At 45.6% G+C, this 19,811-nt stretch overlaps 1 protein-coding gene across 1 annotated transcript in view; it reads left to right on the forward strand.

Moving 5' to 3' along the window:
• Positions 1-19,811, forward strand: part of LOC115124943 (actin-binding LIM protein 3-like) — a 133,662-nt gene that overhangs the window by 18,766 nt on the left and 95,085 nt on the right. Inside the window, exon 2 of the mRNA XM_065018170.1 lies at positions 6,743-6,877. Coding sequence (XP_064874242.1) covers positions 6,743-6,877 — 135 coding nt within the window. The remainder of the gene's footprint in view (positions 1-6,742; positions 6,878-19,811) is intronic.

The following is a 19,811-nucleotide window of genomic DNA, read 5'->3' on the forward strand; positions in this document are numbered from 1 at the left end:
AAGGAACATCAACACCACAGGTAACTTCCACAATGCTGTGAACGATCAAGACAAGGCAAGAAGGGCCTTCAGGAACATCAACACCACAGGTAACTTCCACACGGCTGTGAACGAGCTGAGAGACAAGGCAAGAAGGGCCTTCTACGCCATCAAAAGGAACATCAACATCAACACCACAGGTAACTTCCACAATGCTGTGAACGATCTAAGAGACAAGGCAAGAAGGGCCTTCTACGCCATCAAAAGGAACATCAACACCACAGGTAACTTCCACAATGCTGTGAACGATCTGAGAGACAAGGCAAGAAGGGCCTTCTACGCCATCAAAAGGAACATCAACACCACAGGTAACTTCCACAATGCTGTGAACTCTGAGAGACAAGGCAAGAAGGGCCTGATCAAAAGGAACATCAACACCACAGGTAACTTCCACACGGCTGAGAGACAAGGCAAGAAGGGCCTTCTACGCCATCAAAAGGAACATCAACATCAACACCACAGGTAACTTCCACAATGCTGTGAACGATCTAAGAGACAAGGCAAGAAGGGCCTTCTACGCCATCAAAAGGAACATCAACACCACAGGTAACTTCCACAATGCTGTGAACGATCTGAGAGACAAGGCAAGAAGGGCCTTCTACGCCATCAAAAGGAACATCAACACCACAGGTAACTTCCACAATGCTGTGAACGATCTGAGAGACAAGGCAAGAAGGGCCTTCTACGCCATCAAAAGGAACATCAACACCACAGGTAACTTCCACAATGCTGTGAACGATCTGAGAGACAAGGCAAGAAGGGCCTTCTACGCCATCAAAAGGAACATCAACACCACAGGTAACTTCCACAATGCTGTGAACGATCTGAGAGACAAGGCAAGAGGGGCCTTCTACGCCATCAAAAGGAACATCAACACCACAGGTAACTTCCACAATGCTGTGAACGATCTGAGAGACAAGGCAAGAGGGGCCTTCTACGCCATCAAAAGGAACATCAACAGCAACATCCCAATTAGGATCTGGCTAAAAATACTTGAATCAGTTATAGAACCCTTTGCCCTCTAGGGTTTTAAGGTCTGGGGTCTGCTCACTCACCAAGAATTCACAAAATGGATGGAAAAATGGGATAAACACCCAATTGAGCCTCTGCATGCAGAATTCTGCAAAAATATACTTTGTCTACAATACAACACATTTAGACCCAAACAATTTATTAGAAAGCCAAAAGATACCTATTTGTCACACTGGAAAGAATCAACCAAGAAACAGAGCAAATTAGAATGCTATCTGGCCCTGAACAGAGAGAGTACACAGAGGCAGAATACCTGACCACTGTGACTGACCTTAAATTAAGACAATTCTTGACTATGTACAGACTCAGTGACCATAGCCTTGCTATTGAGAGAGGCCACCATAGGCAGACCTGGCTCTCAGGAGAAGACAGGATATGTGCACCCTGCCCACAAAATTAGGTGTAAACTGAGCTGCACTTTGTAATCTTCTGCCAAATGTATGACCACATTAGAGACACATATTTCCAACAGATCACACAGACCCACAAAGAATTTGAAAACAAATAAAACATTGATAAACTCCCATATCTGTTAGGTGAAACACTGCAGTGTGCATCACAGCAGAAGGATTTGTGGCCCGTTGCCATGAGAAAAGGGCAACCAGTGAAGAACAAACACCATTGGAAATAAAACCTAGATTTATCTGTTTATTTATTTTCCTTTTCATACTTCAAAACTACTTGAACAGTGTCACAACACTGTACAAAGACAATAATATAACATTTGAAATGTCTATATTATTTGACTACTTTTGTGTGTGTAATGTTAACTGTTTCCTGTTTATTTCCCTTTTGTTTATTGTCTATTCCATTTGTTTTGCCAATGTAAACATACGGTATGTTTCCCATGTCAATAAAGACCTTTGAATTCAAATGAATTGAGAGAGATATAGTGGAAAGAGGGAGAGAGAGAGTGTGAGGGACATGTCACATCCAATCTCCCACAATCCCTTGTGACTGTGAGCTCTCAGCATGTGTTGAGGTCGGCGTAGAAATTGCAGCAGCCTGCCACGGCCCTTTGTCTTATATCACTTAGCAACTGATCCAGGAGCTGTCTTACCACTTGGTAGTAAAACTACTGAACCACTAAGCTGCCCCGTTCACTGATCCAGGACCATTTTTTAAATAGCAGCAGCCTCCTGCCTTATGTGTTTAACCACTTAGCTATCGCCTTGCCTGATTCTCTTAGCCCAGTGCTGCCCAAACCTCTTCCTGGAGATCTATTGTCCTGTAGGTTATTCAGTCCAACCCTAATTTAGCAAATTTGATTCAGCTAGTTAAGGTCTTGTTGAGCAGCTAAGTAGTAGCAGGTGTGTTAAATTAGGGTTGGACTGAAAACCCACAGGACGGTAGATCTCCAAGAAGAGGGTTGGGCAGCCCTGACTTAGCCTAACCAGGACCTGTGTATGTGCCTCCAACGGTGGCGTTTACCTTACCACTACCACCTTCAGTGATCCAGGACCTGTGTATGTGCCTCCAATGGTGGCGTTTACCTTACCACTACCACCTTCAGTGATCCAGGACCTGTGTATGTGCCTCCAACGGTGGCGTTTACCTTACCACTACCACCTTCAGTGATCCAGGACCTGTGTATGTGCCTCCAACGGTGGCGTTTACCTTACCACTACCACCTTCAGTGATCCAGGACCTGTGTATGTGCCTCCAACGGTGGCGTTTACCTTACCACTACCACCTTCAGTGATCCAGGACCTGTGTATGCGCCTCCAATGGTGGCGTTTACCTTACCACTACCACCTTCAGTGATCCAGGACCTGTGTATGCGCCTCCAACGGTGGCGTTTACCTTACCACTACCACCTTCAGTGATCCAGGACCTGTGTATGTGCCTCCAACGGTGGCGTTTACCTTACCACTACCACCTTCAGTGATCCAGGACCTGTGTATGTGCCTCCAACGGTGGCATTTACCTTACCACTACCACCTTCAGTGATCCAGGACCAATGGTTCCAGCTAACGACAACAATGTTAATGAACCACTTAGATACAACTGATACAGAACCTTTGTTCTGTTTGTCTGGGATGACTTAACACTCAACAGAGGCAGACATTTAGATTTGAGTCATTTAGCAGACACTCTTATCCACAGATACTACAGTAGTGAGTCATTTACATTTACATTTACATTTAAGTCATTTAGCAGACTCTCTTATCCAGAGAGACTTACAGTAGTGAGTCATTTAGCAGACTCTCTTATCCAGAGAGACTTACAGTAGTGAGTCATTTAGCAGACTCTCTTATCCAGAGATACTGCAGTAGTGAGACATTTAGCAGACTCTCTTATCCAGAGAGACTTACAGTAGTGAGTCATTTAGCAGACTCTCTTATCCAGAGAGACTTACAGTAGTGAGTCATTTAGCAGACTCTCTTATCCAGAGATACTACAGTAGTGAGTCATTTAGCAGACACTCTTATCCAGAGAGACTTACAGTAGTGAGTCATTTAGCAGACTCTCTTATCCAGAGAGACTTACAGTAGTGAGTCATTTAGCAGACTCTCTTATCCAGAGAGACTTTTCTTACTGGTCCCCTCTGTGAATCAAACCCACCAACTGAGCCGCACGAGAGAGAGAGAGAGAGAGAGAGAGAGAGAGAGAGAGAGAGAGAGTTTGGCCTTGGCTCTTTCAGCTGAAAGGCATTATGATGCCCCTAGACAAAGAGAGAGAGTTTGGCCTTGGCTCTTTCAGCTGAAAGGCATTATGATGCCCCTAGAGAAAGAGAGAGAGAGTTTGGCCTGCATGTGTGACATACTGTAACTATCAAAAGTGGAGTTATGTCACACATGTAGCCAACACAAATATATGGAAATGTATGCTCTACCCAAAATTACAACCAACTGATTGCAGCATTATCGTAAAAATGGAAGAGACAAGTGGAAAGGGGAAAAGTAAGAAACTTGTCTGTCGCCTCTGCATTAAAGACCAAAATTGGTTAGTCCTGTGGTTCAGGACTTTTGTGAAACATCACAGCACAATTGAACAATATATGGCAAATAGGAAACTGGATGGTGTTAAGAAATAGATGGAAGGGGTTGAGTGGAGCTGAAGGGCGGGACTCATAACAGCAGGATAACTCATGTAAAATATACTGTGTCCGTAAATGTATATAGGATCAGAACTTTTGTGAAACATCACAGCACAGTTGAAAATATATGGCAAATAGAAAAATAAACGGGATGGTCTTCAGAGATAGATGGGAGGGGTTGAAGGGAGCTGAAGGCTGGGACTGGATGGTCTTCAGAGATAGATGGGAGGGGTTGAGGGGAGCAGAAGGCTGGGACTGGATGGTCTTCAGAGATAGATGGGAGGGGTTGAAGGGAGCTGAAGGCTGGGACTGGATGGTCTTCAGAGATAGATGGGAGGGGTTGAGGGGAGCTGAAGGCTGGGACTGGATGGTCTTCAGAGATAGATGGGAGGGGTTGAAGGGAGCTGAAGGCTGGGACTGGATTGTCTTCAGAGATAGATGGGAGGGGTTGAAGGGAGCTGAAGGCTGGGACTGGATAGTCTTCAGAGATAGATGGGAGGGGTTGAGGGGACCTGAAGGCTGGGACTGGATGATCTTCAGAGATAGATGGGAGGGGTTGAGGAGAGATGAAGGCTGGGACTGGATGGTCTTCAGCGATAGATGGGAGGGGTTGAGGGGAGCTGAAGGCTGGGACTGGATGGTCTTCAGAGATAGATAGGAGGGGTTGAGGAGAGATGAAGGCTGGGACTGGATGGTCTTCAGAGATATATGGGAGGGGTTGAGGAGAGATGAAGGCTGGGACTGGATGGTCTTCAGAGATAGATGGGAGGGGTTGAGGGGAGCTGAAGGCTGGGACTGGATGGTCTTCAGAGATATATGGGAGGGGTTGAGGGGAGCTGAAGACTGAGACTGGATGGTCTTCAGAGATAGATGGGAGGGGTTGAGGGGAGATGAAGGCTGGGACTGGATGGTCCTCTGAGATAGATGTGAGGGGTTAAGGAGAGCTGAAGGCTGGGACTAATAACAGCAAGATAACTAATGTAAAATAGATTGTGTCTGTAAAATGTATGTAATACCTGCCGGGGCATCAGGTAAAAAATATATGGGGGATTGGAAATTACAATTACATTGATGGAAGCCCCAATCTATCTGCAATATTAAAGCTATTCGACCCCCTCAAATATTTTAAGATATAAAAATAATATAACAAATACCACAAGATAGTTTTGAGTGGAATTGTTCTTTAATCCGGGTAATGCTGGGCTGTGTACTTTCCCTCGCTCTGCTGTTGATGTTCTCAGGAAGGAAGACAGGTGAACGGCATTATCATCCTTCTCTTCTCTCCTCTCTTCTTCTCTTCTCTCCTCCTCTCTCTGCTGTTGATGTCCTCAGGAAGGAAGACAGGTGGAAGGCATTATCCTCCTTCTCTTCTCTCTTCTTCTCTTCTCTCCTCCTCTCTCTGCTGTTGATGTCCTCAGGAAGGAAGACAGGTGGAAGGCATTATCCTCCTTCTCTTCTCTCCTCTCTTCTTCTCTTCTCTCCTCCTCTCTCTGCTGTTGATGTCCTCAGAAAGGAAGACAGGTGGAAGGCATTATCCTCCTTCTCTCATCCTCTCTGTGCCCTGGCTAGTGGCTAGCTCCCATGATACCTATTCTCCTCTCCTCTCCTCTCCGGTCCTCTCCTCTCCTCTCCTCCTCTCTATGCCCTGGCTAGTGGCTAGCTCTCATGATACCTCTCCTCTCCTCTCCTCCTCTCCGCTCCGCTCCGCTCCGCTCCGCTCCTATCCTCTCCTCTCCTCTCCTCTCCTCTCCTCTCCTCTTCACCTCTCATCTCATCTCCTCTCCTCTTCACCGCTCCTCTCATCACATCTCCTCTCCTCTCCTCTCCTCTCCTCTCCTCTCCTCTCCTCTCCTCTCCTCTCCTCTCCTCTCCTCTCCTCTCCTGTCCTCTCCTCTCCTCTCCTCTCCTCTCCTCTCTAGAAGACCGAAGCCTAGAGGATTACTCTACCTGGCACACACTACTTCCCTCTTGTCACAGAGAATTGGGTTAATCTATGCCAATCCCACACTCAATTTCAGGTTGCTTATCACTGCAGACGGGCATGGCAGTGGCCTATACACACACAAACGTATGCACGCACGCACTCACTGACACAGACAGACACACACTCTGTCTAGTACCCACTTGTTCATTGGCATGTCTGTGGAAACCTGTGGAGTTTTGTTTTTTGTTTTGATTCCTCCCGTAACATAATATAGTGGTCGACTTCCACCATTCCCCTTGCATCCTGTGTTGGCACAACAAACTAGCATTGGATTCCAATTTCCCATTTGTGTTCTGTTCTGACCCTGTTAGGGTGTGACTGGTAAGGAATACTGACATTGTTAAGGAAACAATTGACTATTATAGAATGTGGGAATGAGCAATATGTCAAATCCACTCACAAATATGCATACAGAGCATGACAGAAGGGTAGAGAGGATATTGCCAACTATAGTATAGCACAGATGCTATATATTGACTGTTTTGTATTGTTTGGTATTGTTGGTTGCATCCCAGGTAGCACCCTGTTCCCTATGGGCCATGTTAAGTAGTAGTGAACTCTATAGGGAATATGGTGCCATCTGGGGGACAAACATCGATTGTTATGATTGGATGAGGTCAGCTGTCTCTACTCCTGTCTTTTTACAGCCTATCAGCAGGCCTCTTTGGGCGGTGAGCGGAGCACTGGACCAATCCGGTGCCAGCGTTGTCGGGAGGCGTGTAAGGGAGAGGTGGTGCGCGTTCAGGACACACACTTCCATGTCAAGTGTTTCACCTGCACAGGTAAGGACATGCTGGGCTATGCTGGGCTGGGCTATGCTGGGCTGGGCTATGCTGGGCTGGGCTATGGTGGGCTGAGCTATGCTGGGCTGGGCTATGCTGGGCTGGGCTATGCTGGGCTGGGCTATGGTGGGCTGAGCTATGCTGGGCTGGGCTATGCTGGGCTGGGCTATGCTGGGCTGAGCTATGCTGGGCTGGGCTATGCTGGGCTGGGCTATGCTGGGCTGAGCTATGCTGGGCTGAGCTATGCTGGGCTGGGCTATGCTGGGCTGGGCTATGCTGGGCTGAGCTATGCTGGGCTGGGCTATGCTGGGCTGGGCTATGGTGGGCTGAGCTATGCTGGGCTGGGCTATGCTGGGCTGGGCTATGCTGGGCTGGGCTATGCTGGGCTGGGCTATGCTGGACTGAGCTATGCTGGGCTGGGCTATGCTGGGCTGGGCTGGGCTGGGCTATGCTGGGCTGGGCTATGCTGGGCTGAGCTATGCTGAGCTATGCTGGGCTGAGCTATGCTGGGCTGAGCTATGCTGGGCTGGGCTATGCTGGGCTGAGCTATGCTGGGCTGGGCTATGCTGGGCTGAGCTATGCTGGGCTGGTCTATGCTGGGCTGAGCTATGCTGGGCTATGCTGGGCTGGGCTATGCTGAGCTATGCTGGGCTGAGCTATGCTGGGCTGGGCTATGCTGGGCTGAGCTATGCTGGGCTGGGCTATGCTGGGCTGAGCTATGCTGGGCTGGGCTATGCTGGGACATGCTGGGCTGGGCTGTGCTGGGCTATGCTGGGCTGGGCTATGCTGGGACATGCTGGGCTGGGCTATGCTGGGACATGCTGGGCTATGCTGGGACATGCTATGCTGGGCTATGCTGGGCTATGCTGGGCTATGCAGGGACATGCTATGCTGGGCTATGCTGGGCTATGCTGGGCTATGCAGGGACATGCTATGCTGGGCTATGCTGGGCTATGCTGGGCTATGCTGGGCTATGCTGGGACATGCTAAGCTGGGCTATGCTGGGCTATGCTGGGACATGCTGGGCTATGCTGGGCTATGCTGGGCTAAGCTGGGCTATGCTGGGACATGCTAAACTGGGCTATGCTGGGCTATGCTGGGACATGCTGGGCTATGCTGGGCTGGGCTATGCTGGGACATGCTGGGCTGGGCTATGCTGGGCTATGCTGGGACATGATATGCTGGGACTCTTACAGGCTGGGACTCGGACTGTGACGTCAATTCCCTGCGGACACACTCACTCACTCACTCACTCCAAGCCATGGCAGTAATGATCCAGTCTAGGGATTTGGAAGGATCAGAAGGACCATGAAAGAGGGTGTGGGCTCCTGCTAAGGGGTGCAGGAGGGCATGGGCTCCTGCTAAGGGGTATGTAGGAGGGTGTGGCCTCCTGCTAAGGGGTGTGTAGGAGGGCATGGCCTCCTGATAAGGGGTGTGTAGGAGGACATGGGCTCCTGCTAAGGGGTATGTAGGAGGGTGTGGCCTCCTGCTAAGGGGTGTGTAGGAGGACGTGGGCTCCTGCTAAGTGGTGTGTAGGAGGGCATGGGCTCCTGCTAAGGTGTGTAGGAGGGCGTGGGCTCCTGCTAAGGGGTGTATAGGAGGGCGTGGCCTCCTGCTAAGGTGTATAGGAGGGCGTGGCCTCCTGCTAAGGTGTGTAGGAGGGCGTGGGCTCCTGCTAAGGTGTGTAGGAGGGTGTGGGCTCCTGCTAAGTGGTGTGTAGGAGGACGTGGGCTCCTGCTAAGTGGTGTGTAGGAGGGCGTGGGCTCCTGCTAAGGTGTGTAGGAGGGCATGGCCTCCTGATAAGGGGTGTATAGGAGGGCGTGGCCTCCTGCTAAGGTTTGTAGGAGGGCGTGGGCTCCTGCTAAGGGGTGTATAGGAGGGCGTGGCCTCCTTCTAAGGTGTGTAGGAGAGCGTGGGCTCCTGCTAAGGTGTGTAGGAGGGCGTGGGTTCCTGTAAAGGTGTGTAAGAGGGCGTGGGCTCCTGCTAAGGGGTGTGTAGGAGGGTGTGGGCTCCTGCTAAGGGGTGTGTAGGAGGGCGTGGGCTCCTGCTAAGGGGTGTGTAGGAGGGCATGGGCTCCTGCTAAGGTGTGTAGGAGGGCGTGGGCTCCTGCTAAGGGGTGTGTAGGAGGGCGTGGCCTCTTCTAAGGGGTGTGTAGGAGGGTGTGGGCTCCTGCTAAGGGGTGTGTAGGAGGGCGTGGGCTCCTGCTAAGGGGTGTGTAGGAGGGCATGGGCTCCTTCTAAGGGGTGTGTAGGAGGGTGTGGGCTCCTGCTAAGGGGTGTGTAGGAGGGCGTGGGCTCCTGCTAAGGGGTGTGTAGGAGGGCATGGGCTCCTGCTAAGGTGTGTAGGAGGGCGTGGGCTCCTGCTAAGGGGTGTGTAGGAGGGCGTGGCCTCTTCTAAGGGGTGTGTAGGAGGGTGTGGGCTCCTGCTAAGGGGTGTGTAGGAGGGCGTGGGCTCCTGCTAAGGGGTGTGTAGGAGGGTGTGGGCTCCTGCTAAGGGGTGTGTAGGAGGGCGTGGGCTCCTGCTAAGGGGTGTGTAGGAGGGTGTGGGCTCCTGCTAAGGGGTGTGTAGGAGGGCATGGGCTAATGCTAAGGTGTGTAGGAGGGCGTGGGCTCCTGCTAAGGGGTGTGTAGGAGGGCGTGGCCTCTTTTAAGGGGTGTGTAGGAGGGCGTGGCCTCCTGCTAAGGGGTGTGTAAGGAGGGTGTGGGCTCCTGCTAAGGGGTGTGTAGGAGGGTGTGGGCTCCTGCTAAGGGGTGTGTAGGAGGGTGTGGGCTCCTGCTAAGGGGTGTGTAGGAGGGTGTGGGCTTCTTCTAAGGGGTGTGTAGGAGGGAGTTATTATACACACAAGCATTTCTCTGTAGAATCTCTACCTACAGTGTGATACATTGTGTCATGGCAACAACAGTATGTACAACTGCTGTAGATATGGTCCATAGACTTATGGCTGTGTAGTCATGTTCTTACACCCTCTATCAGAAAGCAGTTGAAATGCCTGCTCCAGTACAGCACATAGTTCACTGCCACCATAGAAAGCTTTTGTATAAGTAACTTAGTCAAGGATTGTTTCATGTTTTATGATATCCCCCTCTACTTTCACTTGTGTGTTTTCAGTTGAGGGGTTGCTGTGGTAACCATGTCAAGGGGCTCCCTCCGGTCTGATTCGTGGTTATTCTCAGCATCACTAGGGAGCCTCAACCAATGGGAAACCCCCATTACAGACCCCAGAGACCAGACAGAGGGTTCAGACAGAGAAAGATAGTGAGAGAAGGAGAGAGAGAGAGAGAGAGGGAGGATGGAGACAAAGATATATATAAATAGAGAGAGAGTGACCCTTTGTGTGGCAGGTAGCTTAGTGGTTAGAGCATTGGGCCAGTAACCGAAAGGTTGCTAGATTAAATCCCAAGGTAAAAAGGTACAAATCTGTCATTCTGCCCCTGAACAAGGTAGTTAACCCACAGTTCCCGGGCTGTCATTGAAAATAAGAATTGGTTCTTAACTGACTTGCCTAGTTAAATAAATGTAAAATATATTTTTTAAATGTTGTCATCATACTTTTCTCTCTCAATCTCTCTGCCCCTCCCCTCTCACACTACCCTGAACTGTCCTCTCTACTCCTTTCGTCTCAAAATGGAACACACGGGATAATCCCAAAAGCAAACTCAAGCACAAGTCAAATAGTTTGACATTGATGTGTTTGACCTAGGTTCTGACCTAGACCAAAGCAGAGGCGTGATGCCAGTACAGTAGAGCAGTATTGTGTGACCATGCCCTCCCTCGCTGTGGTTCCAGTAGCATCCATGGCCACAGCTTTCTAAAGACCTGCTATTGTTTCACTGTCCCCCCTATCCTTTCCTCCCTACCCTTCCCTCTCAACTACATGTTCCATTCTCTATTCACCCCCCCTCTTTTCACTTCTGTTTGTTCTTCATTCCTGTTGTTTGTCTTTGACTAATGATGATCTGGGTGTGTGATGGGGAATGAAACACACATGATGAAAGATTGAAAGATGGAGAGAAAGATGGAGGGAAAGAGAGAGAGACATAGAAAGAGGTTGGTAATGGCTCAGGCAACAGTTATCAAAACAAGCATTTATATATCTCTCTCGCTCCCTCTGTCTCTCTCTCTCGCTGATAGTTATCTAAGCATGAAATCAATTTCCCATCATGGGACAGTTTGACATTGGCGTGTTTAGCATGTGATAAGGAGGCTGAACGAAGAAGTGTCTGTGCATGTGTGTGTTTGTGATAGGAATTATAAAATGCCAAGGTGGACGATATGTGGTTATATTTGTCATAATATGATATTAGTTTATCTTGATCTTTCTAACTTTGTCTGTTTGTGTTGTCTCTGTCTGGCTGTAAGGAAACATATAGGTAAAATGGAGGTAAACATATAGGAAAGATACAGGAAACATATAGGAAACATATAGGAAAGATATTGGAAAGATACAGGAAACATATAGGAAACATATAGGAAAGATAAAGGAAACATATAGGAAACATATAGGAAACATATTGGAAAGATACAGGAAACATATAGGAAATATGTAGGAAAGATACAGGAAACATATAGGAAACATATAGGAAACATATAGGAAAGATACAGGAAACAGATAGGAAAGATACAGGAAAGATATTGGAAAGATACAGGAAACATATAGGAAACATATTGGAAAGATACAGGAAACATATAGGAAACATATAGGAAAGATACAGGAAACATATAGGAAACATATAGGAAACATATTGGAAAGATACAGGAAACATATAGGAAACATATAGGAAAAATACAGGAAACATATAGGAAAGATACAGGAAACATATAGGAAACATATAGGAAACATATTGGAAAGATACAGGAAACATATAGGAAACATGTAGGAAAGATACAGGAAACATATAGGAAACATGTAGGAAAGATACAGGAAACATATAGGAAACATATAGGAAACATATAGGAAAGGTACAGGAAACATATAGGAAAGATACATGAAAGATACAGGAAACATATAGGAAACATGTAGGAAAGATACAGGAAACATATTGGAAAGATACAGGAAACATATAGGGAAAGATACAGGAAAGATTCAGGAAACATAGGAAACATGGAGGAAACAAATAGGGAAAAACATATAGGAAAAATATAGGAAACATATAGGTAAAATGGAGACAACATATCTTTATATTCAACTCATTTCACCTTGGGAAACAGAAGGTGCCATTCCCTGAGAAGCTCTCCCTTTATTTCCTTCCTTCTATCACAGTCTGTTATTATCACAATGTGCTTCTCTTTCTTTAGCTGTGTTCGAATACCCATACTAACATATTGTATAATACATGCTTAATGAGTATATACTACTTACTATTAGTTCATTTTTGTATACTGTAAACAGAACAGTATCCTTTCAGTTGACAGTACTAGCTCTTCGCCGGTCTACCAGAAGTTGATGCTAGTTAGCATAACAAATGACTAGTTAGACATTTTACGACTTCGGGTGTGTTCTTAAATTCAATCTGGAGTGCCAGAGTGCACTTCTAAATTCAGAGCGTTGTCAGATTGTCCATTCAGAAAATTCAGAGTGTTTCACTCTCAGAGCGCACACTGGATGGTCGGGTGGAGGAGTAGGGTTGATTTGAGCGTTCTGACCTTACAAAGGCAGTCAAGCACCCAAGCTAACGTTGGCTAGCTTGCTAGCTACTTCCAGACACAAATGAGAGTGGCCATTCTGACCATTTCACTCGCCCTAGCAGAGCTGGTTAGGCAGTTTTCAGTGTTATGCAGAGCGTTGGTGACTAACTGTGTTTCTGGCAACAATTTAATTGCGCTTTTTTGCAATCGTTAACTGACACCAGCCATATTCAACTGACACCGGCCATATTCAACTGACACCGGCCATATTCAACTGACACCGGCCATATTCAACTGACACCGGCCATATTCAACTGACACCGGCCATATTCAACTGACACCGGCCATATTCAACACCGCCATATTCACCACCGCCATATTCAACTGACACCGCCATATTCAACTGACACCGGCCATATTCAACTGACACCAGCCATATTCAACTAACACCGGCCATATTCAACTAACACCGGCCATATTCAACTGACACCGGCCATATTCAACTGACACCGGCCATATTCAACTGACACCAGCCATATTCAACTGACACCAGCCATATTCAACTGACACCAGCCATATTCAACTGACACCGGCCATATTCAACTGACACCGGCCATATTCAACTGACATCGGCCACATTCAACTGACACCGGCCATATTCAACTGACATCGGCCACATTCAACTGACACCAGCCATATTCAACTGACACCGGCCATATTCAACTGACACCGGCCATATTCAACTGACACCGGCCATATTCAACTAACACCAGCTATATTCAACTGACACCGGCCATATTCAACTGACACCAGCCATATTCGGTGTTGAACGCTAGTCAATTCATTATTCTGTGCTCAGACTAGAGTGCTCTGAAGTAGATAGCCAGAACAAATTTATGAAAGCACCCGAATGTCCATTGAAAACTCACAACAACTATTCCATTTAGCTTAGCTAAGAATGACGGGAATGATCAAGTCAATAAACGTTGGGTAGTTAGATAGCCTATAGTTAATATACTCGCAAGTTTGATGTATAACTACTAACGTTAGGTAGCTAGCTAACATACCGGTACATACTGCTGTAATGATATGCTATGTGGGGCAGCGTAGCTAACAGATTGTCAGCCAACATAACGTTTAAGGTAACTTATTTGAAAGTAATTACTTTATTACATTGCTCAACATTTTGTTCACATTTGTCATAATTAGTTAAAGCAATGAATTTGTAGCCGCTATTGTTGGACTTTGGCTGCATATTTTCCCAATTTTTCTTCAAATCTGGAAACGATGTGAAGCCACGCCCATTTCCCGAATAATTGCATTTATGGGCCCTAAAGTACGGAAATAGTGTCCTCTGCATGTATACTTCATATTTTAGTGAATTTAGTACGAAATCCGGAAACATTTGGCATACTAACTATATCCATACTATGACCAATAAGCCTACTATATACTCAATTCACGTCACAAATAGTATGATTAGTGTGGGTAGTATGAGTATTCTAACACAGCTTCTGTCTGTCTGTCTGTCTGTCTGTCTGTCTGTCTGTCTGTCTGTCTGTCTGTCTGTCTGTCTGTCTGTCTGTCTCTCTGTCTCTCTCTCTCTCTCTGTGTCTCTCTGTCTCTCTGTCTCTCTCTCTGTCTCTCTGTCTCTCTCTCTCTCTCTCTGTCTCTCTCTCTCTGTTTCTCTCTCTCTCTCTCTCTCAGTGTGTCACCATTCTGTCTCTGTGTCTCTCTAGTCTCTCTCTCATCTGTTGACTGTTCTGACTGCAGCTCTCTGTTTAGAGAAGTCTTATAACTCCATTCTGTTGACTCAGCAGGCTCAGTTATAGTAGCATTATGATTCTGGATGGAGACGGCTGATTCATTATAACGCATTCTGTTGACTGTAGCAGCAGGCTCAGTTATAGAGAAGTCATTATAACACCATTCTGTTGACTGTAGCAGCAGGCTCAGTTATAGAGAAGTCATTATAACACCATTCTGTTGACTGTAGCAGCAGGCTCAGTTATAGAGAAGTCATTATAACACCATTCTGTTGACTGTAGCAGCAGGCTCCGTTATAGAAGTCAAGTCATTCTGTTGAGTAGCAGCAGGCTCATTAGAGAAGTCATTATAACGCCATTCTGTTGACTGTAGCAGGCAGGCATTCCGTCAGTATAGAGAAGTCATTATAACACCATTCTGTTGACTGTAGCAGCAGGCTCAGTTATAGAGAAGTCATTATAACACCATTCTGTTGACTGTAGCAGCAGGCTCAGTTATAGAGAAGTCATTATAACGCCATTCTGTTGACTGTAGCAGCAGGCTCAGTTATAGAGAAATCATTATAACGCCATTCTGTTGACTGTAGCAGCAGGCTCCGTTATAGAGAAGTCACTATAACGCCATTCTGTTGACTGTAGCAGCAGGCTCAGTTATAGAGAAGTCACTATAACGCCATTCTGTTGACTGTAGCAGCAGGCTCAGTTATAGAGAAGTCATTATAACACCATTCTGTTGACTGTAGCAGCAGGCTCAGTTATAGAGAAGTAACGCCATTCTGTTGACTAACAGGCTCATTATAGAAATCATTATAACTGTTGACTGTAGCAGCAGGCTCATAGAGAAGTCATTATAGAGATAGAGAAGTCACCATTCTGTTGACTGTAGCAGCAGGCTCAGTTATAGAGAAGTCAGCCATTCTGTTGACTGTAGTCATTTCTGTTGACTGTAGCAGCAGGCTCCCGTTAACATTATAACATTCTGTTGACTGTAGCAGCAGGCTCAGTTATAGAGAAGTCACTATAACGCCATTCTGTTGACTGTAGCTCAGTTATAGAGCAGTCATTATAACCATTCTGTTGACTGTAGTTATAGAAGTCATTATAACACCATTCTGTTGACTGTAGCAGCAGGCTCAGTTATAGAGAAGTCACTATATTCTGTTGAACGGCTCAGTTATAGAGAAGTCATTATAACACCATTCTGTTGACTGTAGCAGCAGGCTCAGTTATAGAGAAGAAGTCATTATAACACCATTCTGTTGACTGTAGCAGCAGGCTCAGTTATAGAGAAGTCATTATAACGCCATTCTGAATAGTCATTATAACGCCATTCTGTTGACTGTAGCAGCAGGCTCAGTCACTATAGATTCTGAAGTCATTATAACGCCATTCTGTTGACTGTAGCAGCAGGCTCCGTTATAGAGAAGTCATTATAACACCATTCTGTTGACTGTAGCAGCAGGCTCAGTTATAGAGAAGTCATTATAACACCATTCTGTTGACTGTAGCAGCAGGCTCAGTTATAGAGAAGTCATTATAACACCATTCTGTTGACTGTAGCAGCAGGCTCAGTTATAGAGAAGTCATTATAACACCATTCTGTTGACTAGAGCAGGCTCAGTTATAACATTATAACACATTCTGTTGACTGTAGCAGCAGGCTCAGTTATAGAGAAGTCATTATAACGCCATTCTGTTGACTGTAGCAGCAGGCTCAGTTATAGAGAGTCATTATAACGATTCTGTTGACTGTAGCAGCAGGCTCAGTTATAACATTATAACCATTCTGTTGACTGTAGCAGCAGGCTCCGTTATAGAGAAGTCATTATAACGCCATTCTGTTGACTGTAGCAGCAGGCTCAGTTATAGAGAAGTCACTATAACGCCATTCTGTTGACTGTCTGTTGACATGTTGACTGCAGCAGGCTCAGTTATAGAGAAGTCATATAACATTCTGTTGACTGTAAGGCAGTTATAGAGAAGTCATTATAACATTCTGTTGACTGTAGCAGCAGGCTCAGTTATAGAAGTCATGTTGACTGTAGCAGCAGGCTCAGTTATAGAGAAGTCACTACGCCATTCTGTTGACTGTAGCAGCAGGCTCAGTTATAGAGAAGTCACTATAACGCCATTCTGTTGACTGTAGCAGCAGGCTCAGTTATAGAGAAGTCACTATAACGCCAGTCACTATAACGCCATTCTGTTGACTGTAGCAGCAGGCTCAGTTATAGAGAAGTCACTATAACGCCATTCTGTTGACTGTAGCAGCAGGCTCAGTTATAGAGAAGTCATTATAGACGGTTATAGAAAGTCATTATAACATTCTGTTATAGAGAAGTCACGCCATTCTGTTGACTGCAGCAGGCTCAGTTATAGAGAAGTCATTATAACGCCATTCTGTTGACTGTAGCAGCAGGCTCAGTTATAGAGAAGTCACTATAACATTCTGTTGACTGTAGCAGCAGGCTCAGTTATAGAAATCATTATAACACCATTCTGTTGACTGTCAGCAGTTGACTGTAGCAGGCTCAGTTATAGCTTATAGAGAGGTTATAGAGAAGTCATTATAGAGAACTGTAGCAGCAGGCTCAGTTATAGAAGTCATTATAACGCCATTCTGTTGACTGTAGCAGCAGGCTCAGTTATAGAGAAGTCATTATAACGCCATTCTGTTGACTGTAGCAGCAGGCTCAGTTATAGAGAAGTCACTATAACGTCTGTTGACTAGTTTAGAGAGTCAGCAGGACTGCTCAGGCTCAGTTATAGACTATAACGCCATTCTGTTGACTGTTATAGAGAAGTCACTATAACGCCATTCTGTTGACTGTAGCAGCAGGCTCAGTTATAGAGAAGTCATTATAACACCATTCTGTTGACTGTAGCAGCAGGCTCAGTTATAGAGAAGTCATTATAACGCCATTCTGTTGACTGTAGCAGCAGGCTCAGTTATAGAGAAGTCATTATAACGCCATTCTGTTGACTGTAGCAGCAGGCTCCGTTATAGAGAAGTCATTATAGAGAAGTTATAGAGAAGTCATTATAACGCCATTCTGTTGACTGTAGCAGCAGGCTCAGTTATAGAGAAGTCATTATAACGCCATTCTGTTGACTGTAGCAGCAGGCTCAGTTATAGAGAAGTCATTATAACGCCATTCTGTTGACTGTAGCAGCAGGCTCAGTTATAGAGAAGTCATTATAGAGAGGTTATAGAGAAGTCATTATAACACCATTCTGTTGACTGTAGCAGCAGGCTCAGTTATAGAGAAGTCATTATAACGCCATTCTGTTGACTGTAGCAGCAGGCTCATAGAGAAGTCATATAGAGATTCTGTTGACTCATTATAACACCATTCTGTTGACTGTAGCAGGCTCAGTTATAGAGAAGTCATTATAACACCATTCTGTTGACTGTAGCAGCAGGCTCAGTTATAGAGAAGTCATTATAACGCCATTCTGTTGACTGTAGCAGCAGGCTCCGTTCTGTTGATGTAGCAGAGATAGTCACTATAACGCCATTCTGTTGATGTAGCAGCAATAGAGAAGTCATTATAACACCATTCTGTTGACTGTAGCAGCAGGCTTTATAGAGAAGTCATTATAACGCCATTCTGTTGACTGTAGCAGCAGGCTCAGTTATAGAGAAGTCATTATAACGCCATTCTGTTGACTGTAGCAGCAGGCTCAGTTATAGAGAAGTCACTATAACGCCATTCTGTTGACTGTAGCAGCAGGCTCAGTTATAGAGAAGTCACTATAACGCCATTCTGTTGACTGTAGCAGCAGGCTCAGTTATAGAGAAGTCACTATAACGCCATTCTGTTGACTGTTAGAGAAGTCACTATATAACGCCATTCTATTGACTGTAAGCAGTTATAGAGAAGTCATTATAGAGAGGTTATAGAGAAGTCATATAACACCATTCTGTTGACTGTAGCAGGCTCAGTTATAGGCATTATAACGCCAGTTACTGTAGGAGATAGAGAAGTCATTATAACGCCATTCTGTTGACTGTAGCAGCAGGCTCCAGTTATAGAGAGGTCATTATAGAAGTTATAGAAGTCATTATAACGTTCTGTTGACTGTAGCAGCAGGTTATAGAGAAGTCACTATAACGCCATCTGTTGACTGTAGCAGTTATAGAGAAGTCACTATAACGCCATTCTGTTGATTATAGAGAAGTCATTATTCTGTTGACTGTACAGCCATTATAGAGAGTCTATTTCTGACTGTAGCAGCAGGCTCAGTTATAGAAGTCACTATAACGCCATTCTGTTGACTGTAGCAGCAGGCTCAGTTATAGAGAAGTCATTATAACGCCATTCTGTTGACTGTAGCAGCAGCTCAGTTATAGAGAAGTCATTATAACATTCTGTTGACTGTAGCAGCAGGCTCAGTTATAGAGAAGTCATTATAACGCCATTCTGTTGACTGTAGCAGCAGGCTCCGTTATAGAGAAGTCATTATAACGTGTAGCAGCAGGCTCAGTTATAGAGAAGTCATTATAACGCCATTCTGTTGACTGTAGCAGCAGGCTCATAGAGAAGTCATATAATTCTGTTGACTGTAGCAGCAGGCTCAGTTATAGAGAAGTCACTATAACGCCATTCTGTTGACTGTAGCAGTTATAGAGAAGTCATTATAACACCATTCTGTTGACTGTAGCAGCAGGCTCAGTTATAGAGAAGTCACTATAACGCCATTCTGTTGACTGTAGCAGCAGGCTCAGTTATAGAGAAGTCATTATAACACCATTCTGTTGACTGTAGCAGCAGGCTCAGTTATAGAGAAGTCATTATAACACCATTCTGTTGACTGTAGCAGGCTCAGTTAGGTCATTATAACAGTTGACTGTAGCAGCAGGCTCAGTTATAGAGAAATCATTATAACACCATTCTGTTGACTGTAGCAGCAGGCTCCGTTATGGAGAAGTCATTATAACGCCATTCTGTTGACTGTAGCAGCAGGCTCAGTTATAGAGAAATCATTATAACACCATTCTGTTGACTGTAGCAGCAGGCTCCGTTATAGAGAAGTCATTATAACACCATTCTGTTGACTGTAGCAGCAGGCTCAGTTATAGAGAAGTCATTATAACGAGATTCTGTTGACTGTCATTATAACATTATAACGCCATTCTGTTGACTGTAGCAGCAGGCTCAGTTATAGAGAAATCATTATAACACCATTCTGTTGACTGTAGCAGCAGGCTCCGTTATAGAGAAGTCATTATAGAGAAGTTATAGAGAAGTCATTATAACGCCATTCTGTTGACTGTAGCAGCAGGCTCCGTTATAGAGAAGTCATTATAACACCATTCTGTTGACTGTAGCAGCAGGCTCAGTTATAGAGAAGTCATTATAACGCCATTCTGTTGACTGTAGCAGCAGGCTCAGTTATAGAGAAGTCATTATAACGCCATTCTGTTGACTGTAGCAGCAGGCTCAGTTATAGAGAAGTCATTATAACGCCATTCTGTTGACTGTAGCAGCAGGCTCAGTTACAGAGAAGTCATTATAACACCATTCTGTTGACTGTAGCAGCAG

The sequence above is a fragment of the Oncorhynchus nerka genome, linkage group LG5, assembly GCF_034236695.1.
Source record: "Oncorhynchus nerka isolate Pitt River linkage group LG5, Oner_Uvic_2.0, whole genome shotgun sequence".
NCBI lineage: Eukaryota > Metazoa > Chordata > Actinopteri > Salmoniformes > Salmonidae > Oncorhynchus > Oncorhynchus nerka.